This window comes from Puma concolor, chromosome D1 (genome assembly GCF_028749965.1).
Source record: "Puma concolor isolate L17-30 chromosome D1, mPumCon1.1.hap2, whole genome shotgun sequence".
Lineage (NCBI taxonomy): Eukaryota > Metazoa > Chordata > Mammalia > Carnivora > Felidae > Puma > Puma concolor.
Window position 1 is genome coordinate 5,049,787 of NC_141676.1, and position 10,093 is coordinate 5,059,879.

General features: G+C 58.0%; 1 protein-coding gene across 1 annotated transcript; it reads left to right on the top strand.

Moving 5' to 3' along the window:
- The first annotated feature begins 6,935 nt into the window (after window positions 1-6,935).
- Window positions 6,936-8,747, top strand: POLD4 (DNA polymerase delta 4, accessory subunit). Its single transcript, XM_025915485.2, has 4 exons — window positions 6,936-7,247; window positions 7,499-7,588; window positions 7,768-7,879; window positions 8,247-8,747. Exons 1-4 carry the CDS (start codon window positions 7,151-7,153, stop codon window positions 8,269-8,271), a joined length of 324 nt encoding a protein of 107 aa, XP_025771270.2. The 5' UTR covers window positions 6,936-7,150; the 3' UTR covers window positions 8,272-8,747.
- The last annotated feature ends 1,346 nt before the right edge of the window (window positions 8,748-10,093 follow it).

The following is a 10,093-nucleotide window of genomic DNA, read 5'->3' on the forward strand; positions in this document are numbered from 1 at the left end:
TACCCTTCATCTCCTAGGGAGTGTGACTGACTGTGGCCATGTCACAAGTCTCAGGCGTGACTCTACTCCCTTCTTGTAGACTCTTTTCAGTGTAAGACAGCAGGTTGGGGGGGCGGGTGGGTAAGAGAAAAACTCATACTGGTCTGCAAAGCGAATGGGATAGATGTGACTCAGGGATGACCTCAGCTCCAAGCCCAGCCTCACGGCCTCCTAGCTGAGTGACCTTGGACAAATTACTTAAAGCTCTCTATTCTCTGATTTCCCCATCTGTGAAATGGGGATAATTAAATACCCTTCTAAGACTGTTTGAAGGATGAGAGAGACAATAAAGGTAAGGTGCCTGGCCGCGGCCGCAGCCGCAGCGAATAGTGATCTGATCTCCAGTTATTTGTGACAGACTGGCCTGCACTGACACTCTCGTGAAGAGCCACTGGGTCAGCTAGGGGGCTAACTGCTCCCAGGTAACACAGAGGTATTTCACCAGGGCCTCCGCGAGACAGTGCCCTAAGCACAGAGAGTAACAAATGATGGTGACGTCAATCAGTTGACGAATCTTGCAAAGGTCTGCCCATCACTGCGCCGACTGGAGTAGGAAACCCAGCAGAAGTCTGAGACCTGACTTGGCTCCTGCCCTTATGGAGCCTGCGATCTCTCTGGGAAGAGAAGACCAGCTGACCTGAAACTACTGACAGGTGCGTGAGCGTAGGTGCATGAGCTATTGGACTTGCTTGTGGGCGAGCCACAAGCCTGCTGAATGTCCCAGAGTCACCTGGCCCAAGTTGGAGGGAACATGCCCCGCCAAGGGGTCCGGGCCCTTCAGGCGGACATATCTGCCCAAACCCTGTCTAGATATCCTGCGGGCCTGCTTTCTGCCTAACGAGAGGGAGGAGAGGGCATCCGGGCTGTCTCCACATCGCAGCAAAACCTAGCAGCCTGTAATGTGCAAGGCAGCAAACAAGGGGGCTATGCAGAATACAGGAGAAGGAAGATATATCCCGTACCACTGTACTGCGTGTTTCTTAGGGGCAGACTCTGAGTTTTCCCCACCTCTCTATCCCAGTTCAGGCTCAAGCCCACGGAAGGTGTTCAGTTAGTGTGTCGAACAAAACACTCGAGAGAAGGGACTGGGACTCCCCCCGCCCTCCCTTGCTCCAAATGCTAGAATCCAAGGCAGAATTGGATCAACTGTGGAAAGACACAGGCAAAATACTTGGAAGTCAGGGAAGGAGCGATCGCGTCCCTTCAGCGAGGGTGCTGGTCTGTAAGTCCTCTCAGGGAGGCAGGGGTGTCTGCAGCCACCACTGTCCTTCCAGTGCCCAACACACAGTAGGTGCTTCTGCACAGACTCTCAGGGTCGGGCATGGACAAGGGCAGGGCAAGGGTCAGTTCAGTGTGTCTGTCTCCCTTGTAAGCAGATAGCATCTCGAGGGCACGTTCCACAATTTATTCATCTTTGCATCCCTCTAGCATTTTAGCACAATGCCCTGCACCGAACTAAAGTACTTGATAATTTAATATAAGCCGATTTAAAGAGTGTCAAGACAATAGTGTATGAGAAGCCAAGAGAAGAGAGTTTTAGGGAGGCAGCTGATCAACAGTGTCAGATGCCCCAGAAGCGCTAAGAGAAGAATTTGGGGGAAACCCACTGGGAAATTGGGAGGTCACAGGTGACCTTTGCGGGAGCATTTGGGAGGTAGACTCCAACTGTGAGATTAAAGGAGGGGGTGAGAAAGAAGGAAAAGGGGTGAATGTATTCTCTCCAGGCATTTGGTGGCAGGATCAAGGAAGGCTTTTTGTGTGGTTGGTTGGTCTGCTGTTGTTTTTAAACAGAAGAGATGTAAACGTGAAATGGCTGCGGGAGGGGTGGGAGCTGGAGAAGAATGGAGAGGGACAAGCAGAGGAAGGGAATCAAAAGGGCTGCTGGCCAGCCACATGGAGCCAGGTGACACCAGCACACACATCTCTGTCGTGGATTGTGACACCCCCTAGCAAGCCAGGGATGGCAGGAGGAGAGGACAGGGTGAAAAGAGGGCACTTCCCAAGGCCGAGGACTGACAGGGCAGGAATGGCAGAGACTCGAGGGTCGAGAGACTCCAGAGGGCTCGAAATGGTGCTTCTGAGTGGCCGGGAGCTGCAGCACACGCGGGGTCTCAGAGCCGGGCCTGCAGCAGATGGAAACAGAGGAGGAGAGCAACCGGGGAAGGGCGGGCAAGCACACAAGTTCGCCCGGCTGAGGACACAGAGGGGGCGTCATAAAGAGTAAGGTGGGGGAGGCGGACACAGGGGACAGCTGAGCCGGAAAGGGCATCTCAGAGTCTGAATTCTTGAACTCTCCCCCAGATAGCCCCCTACTGATGGTGACTGATGGTGTCGGGGTAGGAGCCCGTCCTTTGGGTTTTGGAGCTTCGGACTGTGAGCAGGTGGCTCTGGGTAAATGACAAGTCATCAGGCTCTTCTATGAGTCCGTTGTTGGTTCTCCACCCACCACTGCTCCGGGACCGGTGGTGAGTCTGTGTCGGTTACTCAGGTTCCACCTCTTAAGTGTGGCCTTAGCGTCAGGGGCCCAGGTACGCAGAGGTCAGCTTAAAAACCTGGAATGCCTGGGGCCTGCGGTGCCATGGGAAGGAGGACATTATCTCTGGAAGTCTTTCTGTCCCAGGAAGGCTAGGGAGAGTAGGAGGGAAGGAGAGAAGCTCTCCTCCCCATCCTCTCCATCCAGACAGCACAGAGCGGATTAGGAAGCTCGGCATCCTCTTGGGTATCTGGAAACGCATCCGTATGTGCGAGGATGGGCACGAGTTGGCGAACGGTCCCTCGGGAGAGGCAACTTCGGGGGCAGGGGTGGGAGTGGGTGTGGAAGAGGTGGAGGGTGGCCAAAGGCCGGTGACGCCTTGCCAGCTTCCTGCCTTTGCAAAGACTGACCCAACATCCAGGACTCAGGGCCCTCGCAGTATGTGAAGAGACTCATTCAAGTGCTCGTCTTACAGACACGCGCACACATTCGCCCACTCGCCACAGCCACCCCGAATGGGGAAGGGCCAAGGGAGGCCCTTGTTCCCCTTAACCTAGAGGGTAAGGGCCAGTGATCCGGGCCCCTGACTGAGTGCTCTGATGGGTGGTTCCCTCTCAGCTCCCCCTTCTTCTCTGGAGCCACAACTGTCCCTGCCTTTGTCCCTTCAGTTCTTGAGCTCCCTGACTCAGCCTGGTTCCCCAGTTCCCAGCAGTAGACAAAGCCCTTGTCAGTGGGGTGGGGGTGGGGACAATGAGGAAGTAGCTGTGAGCTTTAGAACCAGAGTTCCAGCCCTTCCTCTCAACCTTCAGGGTCTTCCAGCCTCCCTAGTGCAGAGGTCACCCCTAGGCCCCTCCCCAACTTGCCCTGACCTCTAAGGCCTGGCCAACCGGGTGGAAACGAACTAGGACCTTCCTCCCAGCTAGACAAAGTCTGACACCTGGTGGCCAAGGTGAGAAATGGCCAGAAGGATCCCTTTTCAACTGTTCCCAGAATTTCTCCAGGGCCAGCTGGCCAAGGTGACAGGGGCAGTAATGGGAGAAGGCTCCGAGGGGATGGTTGGGACACGGCAGAAAAGCCAGCCAGTGGCAGAAAAACCCAGATGGAGGGGGACCTTTGCCTTCCATCAGGCTCCTGCCCCTCAAAGCCCACAAGGCCAGAGAACCCGGAGCCGGGAGAGGTGGGGTGTCTGGGATGGACTAGGAGGAGTTGCCTGAAAGAATTCTGGTCCACAGGGTGGGGAATGGAGCCCATGGTGTGTGGGCATGTGGGTGGGGGGGCCAGGGATACGAGTCTGGCTGCCCAGAATCTCTAGCTCCAGTGGGTGGCAGGGCCTGAGGGCCTGAGGAAGGGGATGCTGGGGAGAGGGAAGGAGAGCAGGCTACACCCACAGTCTGCTGGGCCCCAGGCAGCTGCTTCTCTATACCTGCCCCAACCTTCCTGGCTCTAGCTGACTCTCTCCACGACGAGCCCCACTGTGAGCTAGGGGAGGGAGAAGGGGCTCCTAGGGCACCTGTGCAGTGCTGAGGCCCCCCCCCCCCCCCCCGCCACATTGTCTGAGCTAAGCCAGGCCTAATCCCCTTCCCCTCGGAGCAGTAGACAGTGGGCCTCAGCCTTCAGGAAGGTGCTGGGCTCCTGTTCCGGTCTTCGCTCTCCTTTTCCCTTGGGTTCCCCCAAGACTTCGGTCTTGGCCTCAAGCAAGGCCCTTGAGTGTTCCCAGGCTGAGATGCATCGGCCACTCCTGCCAGTCCCATAACCATCCTCTGGGGGTCAGAGCTGACCCGGAAACAGGCTCCTGGGTCTCAGGAAACTCCCTGAAGGAGGGAGAACTCAGCTCCTAACTCAGACCTCTGGCCTGGCCCTCCAGCCTGAAGCCCAAATTGTGATAGGCCCCACGACAGCAGTTTGGGGGATAGGCTGGGAGGCTGCTTGAGTAGGGACAGGGGTTCCAGGAAGAAAGGAGATGGGGGCAGACAGGAAGGGAAGGAAGAAGGACAAGACCTGTTGGGTGGGTAGGCCGAGTTACAGAAGGATGCCAGTTGGACAGGGATGGCTCCAAAGCTCCTGGGTGGCAGCTCCTTTGAGCCTTGGAGCTTGGTCCCACTACTGCATGACTAGCACAGGAGGGCGATGCTGTCTGCGGAGAGTTCCCTTGACTCCAGGCCAGAAAAACAGTCCTAGGGTGCCTGCACTTGAGCCGATTGCCTTGAAGGGGGAAAGCTACAGGCCAGGCTGGGTGAGAGAGGCTAGCAGGGCCTGGGCCAGGCAGAGCCGGGGGCGGCTGGCGGGGACGGCCCAGACAGTGCCCACAGAGCAGGCCAGGGTGCCAGAGGAGAGAGGGAAATGGGCTCGGGCGGCAGTAGGAGCCACTGTGGCCTCCCAGCGGCACACCTCATTTCACGCTCCCTGGGCGGTGGCAGGGCCCCACGGCTATCAGCTTTCAGGGGTGGGAAGGACTAGGAATGAGGAGGGGTCTGCCCCGCCCATGGCTTCCTACTCCCTCGGGGCTCTGTGGACTCAGGAGTGAGGTGCCACACACCTCTGGGACGCCCCCTGGGGAGAGAGTGGTCAGTCCCACCGAGCCCGGGCACGATCCCTCCGTGGCGTGCTCAGTGCCTGACTGGACTCCGCACCTCAGCCCTTCCCGGGCCTGGTGGAGAGGGCCTCCCTGCTCCCCTCCCCAGTGCAGCAGGGCCCCTGTCTCCCTCAGTGTGGGCCCCACTTAGTCCACGAGGCAGATGGGGGATTAGGCCAGGCCCAGCCCAGAAAATAAAGCAGGGAAGGGCCCTCCAGCTCTGTGCAGTGCATTCGCGAGCTCTGACTCCCACTCGGCCCTCCTCAAGGAAGTGGATGGGGAGAGCCAGGCAGGAGGAGGCCCCTGAAGACATGTCCTGTCCCTGCTCCTCCCCTTTGGCGGTCCACTCTGCAGACCATTTTCCTCTCTTGTGCCCACCTCACTCCTAACGCAGCGCACCCGCACCCCAGAGCAGTGGAAGAGGGGGCAGGCAGAAGCCTCTGAGCAGGCCCGGCTCTCCTGGAAGGAGGAACTAGATGGATCTCTAGAGGGCAGTTAGAGCTGGGCTGGTCCCTGTGCCGATTCCCAGACTCTCGCTGACCAGCGCCGTTGCCTGCTGCCAGGAAGTTGGTGAGGGGGAGGAGGGTGTAGGGGTGACTCAGCGATGACAGGAGCCCAAGGGACAAAGGTCATGGGCGGAGAATTGAGAGACACTGTTTACAGCAGCCTGCCTCCTCCAGGAGGTCTTCCAGTGCTAAGCCAGCCCTGCGGTCCAACTCATCTCTGACCCACCCTCTCCCCTATCCTTGTTAGGAACTTTATCCCCGCACTGATGACAACTTGTGCGTCCTGTTTGCCTCCGCTATTAGCCTCTGAGCTCCTGGGAGGGGAGGGGTGGGGGAGGGCACGACCTGTGGTTTAACTGGGGCCCCACAATGCTGTGACTATCAGCACTTCCTACTTTCAAGAACCATTTTATGGGGCGCCTGGCTGGCTCAGTCAGTGGGGCATGTGACTCGATCGCAGAGTCATGAGTTCAAGCCCCATGCTGGGGGTAGATATTACTTAAAAAAATAAAATCTTAAAAAAAAAAAAGAATCATTTTACATCTATTTTAGTTGAGCGAATATGTGGGGAAATGCTGAGAGCAGTACTTGGCATACTGTAAGCGCCATATAAGTGTTTGGTTTAGTGTGGGTATTTTCTGCTCATACTGTCATATTAGTGAGATGGCAGGTTTTACTGGTGAAAAACTAGGGATACCAATACACTCTGGCCTCCTGCTCAGTGTGGAATCTTCCTGACTGGTAGGGTGGGCATGGGGCAGGCTGCAGGACTCCGGGAGAGTTGACAAGGCCAACGCTTGCCTGGACTAAGAGTGGGCAGGGTCTTTGGGCACAGACTGTGAGAAAGGAGCTTTGGAACCCATGGGCTTTTCCGGCCAGGTCTCCTGGGGCCAGTGGGGGTGGGATGGGAGCAGGGAGGGGGCTGGATTAGCCCAAACTCTCATCGGACCTCCAGACCTGCCCCCACTGAGCTCTGCGGGACAAGGGGTGGGAGCGGAGGCTCCAGCTGGACTCTGGGGAGTTACCAACCGGCCACGGGGATTAGTGAGGCTGAAAAGAACATTTGCCTAGGAAGGGCAAACGGGAAGTGAGAGGCTAAGGATAACGCTCTATTAAGTCCCCCGAGACCCACTGCAGACCAATGGGGCGGAGGGGGGGCAGGAGGAGGTGGTGCCGTCTGGGGCATCTTGACAGGTCTCCCACCCCAGCCTCGCCCCTTCTCCCCCAGAACACAGCTGCAGCAGCGGCCCCGCCCCCTCTGCCTGCGCCGCCTGCCATTGGCTGAAGCCGGGCCCCGCCCCGCAGAGGTGGCCAGCCATTGGCTTAGGTCTTTAATGTTTGCGTGCTTGTGGGGGTGGGGGACAGGCGTCATTCCCTGGAACCAGCGGACTTCCTCTCGGCTAGTCTGGGTCACCGTGTCTGCCTGTCGCTGGCCCCAGGCTCGCTCTCTGGCCTCAGCCCTCTCTCACTCTCTCTCTCTCAGCAGCTGTCTCTCTCGTGCCCGCTGGCCTGTCTCCTTCCTCGCAGTCGCCTCCTTCTTTGCCTGCCTGGGTGGCCGCCATGGGCCGGAAGCGGCTCATCACTGACTCCTACCCTGTAGTGAAGAGGAGGGAGGGCCCCGCTGGGCACAGCAAGGGGGAGCTGGCACCAGAGCTAGGTCTCTAAAGATTGGGGGACGGGAGCAGTGGACACCACCGAGGGGCATGAGAGGACGTGGGTGGACGCGGGCAATGGCACGGGAAGTGAAGTATGTCCTCTACTTCCTAGTCCAGGCCTGGCAACGGCCGGCAGAGGCCAAGGGGTGGCGAGGGCCGGGGAGCAGTGGGACAGCTGTGAAGTGAGCAGCAGGGGGCTGGCCTTGCAGGGCATAGGCCCCGGGCAGGCCTGAGAAGCAGCATGTCATTGCAGGGGAAGAGCCCCAGCCTCTGAGCGTGGATGAAGCAGAGATGGAGCTGCTGAGGCAGTTTGATCTGGCCTGGCAATACGGGCCCTGCACAGGTGAGAACCCCCTCAGGCCCCAGGAGCACATCCTGGAGACAGTCCTGTCATCCACACGTCCCTGAAGCAAGCCAAGCCCCTGCCTGGGTCTACTGAGACTGGGGGGCGTGGAGGTCCCAACACACCCCTCCACACACATTCTCTAGCCTGGACTCAGTGTCTTCTTCCCACCCTGGCAGGGATCACACGGCTGCAGCGCTGGCATCGGGCCGAGCAGATGGGCTTGGAGCCCCCCGCCGAAGTGCGCCAGGTGCTGCAGACCCACCCTGGAGATCCCCGCTTCCAGTACAGGTCAGAGACAGGCCAGGGAGGGCTTTCAGGGGGGCCAGGGTTTTCGTCAGGCACCAGCAGCCTGCTGGCCCCAGGTGGGGGCTGCCCTGACCTGAGGAAGAAATGGGTGAAGGCTCTTGGGCTTTGCTGAACGGGCGAGAAGGCTCTACAGGGTGCCTGGCTCAGGAAGGCAGAAGATGGCTTTAACACTTCTTAGCTCTGAGCTAATGGTGGGGGAAGAGTGCACCCAGGGCCCAAGGGACTCTCTATTTAGTACAGAGGGGTTGGCCAAGGACTGTAGGCCATGGCCAAGAATTGGGGCTGGTGAAATCAGATCAAGGACTTAACTGACTCGCTCTGATTTTTCCCTCCCCCTCCCCTTGCACAGCCTCTGGCATGTCTATCCCCTTTGAGGCACCACCCAAGGCCTCCTGCCTGCGATCCCAGGACCTCAGGACACAAGCGGGAGCCAGTTTGCTGCCCCCTTGGCTCAGTTCTGCCATGAGAGTGTTTGGCTGTGAAGAGTGTGAAGAGGAAAGAGGCTGAATCTGGAGGTCTCTGAGGCTCAGCCTTTCATCTAACCAGCAGGCTCCTGGAGCCCCCTCTGGGAGCCAACACAGCTGAAGTTTGCACTTCCTACATGGAGAGTGGTCTCTGAGGACCAGGACCTGACCATGACCCTTCAGATGCCTGCTACACACCTCCCTGACCTAAATGCTGTGCTCTGGGGAATAGCGTGGCAAAGGGGCACAGCCTTGGACAAAGCCAGACTCAGGCAGGTGTCTAAGAGGCAATGACACACTCCCCACTTGAGGCTGGGAATCCGAGGGCAGAACTGGCAAGGGGTTCATTAATGCTTATCAATAAAGAACAGAATCTGGAAGCTTGACCTCCAGTGCCTCCATGTGGCCCTGTTTGGGCTGGCAGCAATCAGCAAGTTGATAGGTGGGAAAGAGCCGGCACCATGCTTTCCCTCTGTTGTCCCATCCTAGATCTGAGATGGAAGAGAGACGCCTTAATAGATGGTGGGACAAGTCCTCATTAGAGCTGAGTAACCTCTGGCGCCCCCTGGTGGCGTACAGGGAAACTACTCCTTAGTCGCCTTCAAAGAGTCGCCTGACTCTTTCTACCTGACCTGCCATCCAGCCTGTCCAGTGTAGCCCACCTCACAAAAATGGGTCCTTTGTCAGAGGGGACTCCATAGGCCCACACATCATAAAGCCCAGACCTACGCATTCTTAGCAAGCACCTCTGCTTCCCCACACTGGGGCCACCTGGATCCGAAGTATATTTGGGGAAGTCCAGCCTGCAGGTCCTGCTTGGAAATGGGCATCATCTGATGGGCTTTGATGGGGAACTGGGTGGAGCAGAAACAACGCTTAGGGGACCTTGGGATGGCATGGAGTCAGTACTCCTCACACTTGTTTACCTTCACTCCATCCTGAGCGGACAGAGACCGCACGACTATAACTCCTTGGGGACAGGCCTACAGAGCAGCCAAGTGGCCCCCTCAGCCCCCACTGTACTGGGCGCTGCCCATGCCTCAAGCTCTTTAAATGAACAATCTCTAGAGTTCCTAAAGGGCCATCAGGGTACGTTTTACGGAGAAGGAGCCCGAAGCCCAGAAGGGCTCTGCGGAGTTGCTCAGCGGTGCCAGCAGGTCCGTTGTGGCACAGAGATGAGAGGCCACGTGCATCGGGCTCTTCCCATCCATACCCGTGCCCCTGCCCATTTGCTGAGCATCCTCCGCACGCCGGGCTCTAGAGGTCCTCTTGGGTGTTGCCGGTGGTGAGAGATGAAGGAAGGCCCACAGGCAAATATTATGTCACGTGGTGGTCGGTGGCAGGTCACATCAGGGTTAGAGGTCAAAGAATGCCAGGGGTGCTTAGAGAGGTTGATCAGGGAAGTTCCCCGACAGGGCGGCATTTGAGCAGACCTGAGCGAAGTACAGGAACGAGCCTTGCACCTCTGTGGTACTTGGGACCGAAGGAGCAGCAAACACAGTCCCCAAGGCAGGAGAGTTCGCAGCCTGGTCCTGGAACAGCGTGGAGGCCGGCGCAGCCAGGGCAGAGGGAGCGAGGGCAGTGGCAGGGGAGTGTAAGGGGAAATGAGGCCAGAGAGGTGGCAGGCCGGTCCCACAGGGCCTCTCAGGCCTAGATAAGGAATCTGGATTTTATTCTGAGTGAGATAGGAAGACAGTGGTGGGTTCTGAGCCAATAAATGACACAATCAAGC

What these genes read in the sequence shown, in the direction of transcription:
- POLD4 (XM_025915485.2), top strand. Translation starts at nt 7,151, where the DNA reads ATGGGCCGGAAGCGGCTCATCACTGACTCCTACCCTGTAGTGAAGAGG. An exon ending in GGAGCTGGCACCAGAGCTAG is followed by an intron (nt 7,248 to 7,498) that starts GTCTCTAAAGAT and finishes ATGTCATTGCAG; the next exon opens with GGGAAGAGCCCCAGCCTCTG. An exon ending in GCAATACGGGCCCTGCACAG is followed by an intron (nt 7,589 to 7,767) that starts GTGAGAACCCCC and finishes CCACCCTGGCAG; the next exon opens with GGATCACACGGCTGCAGCGC.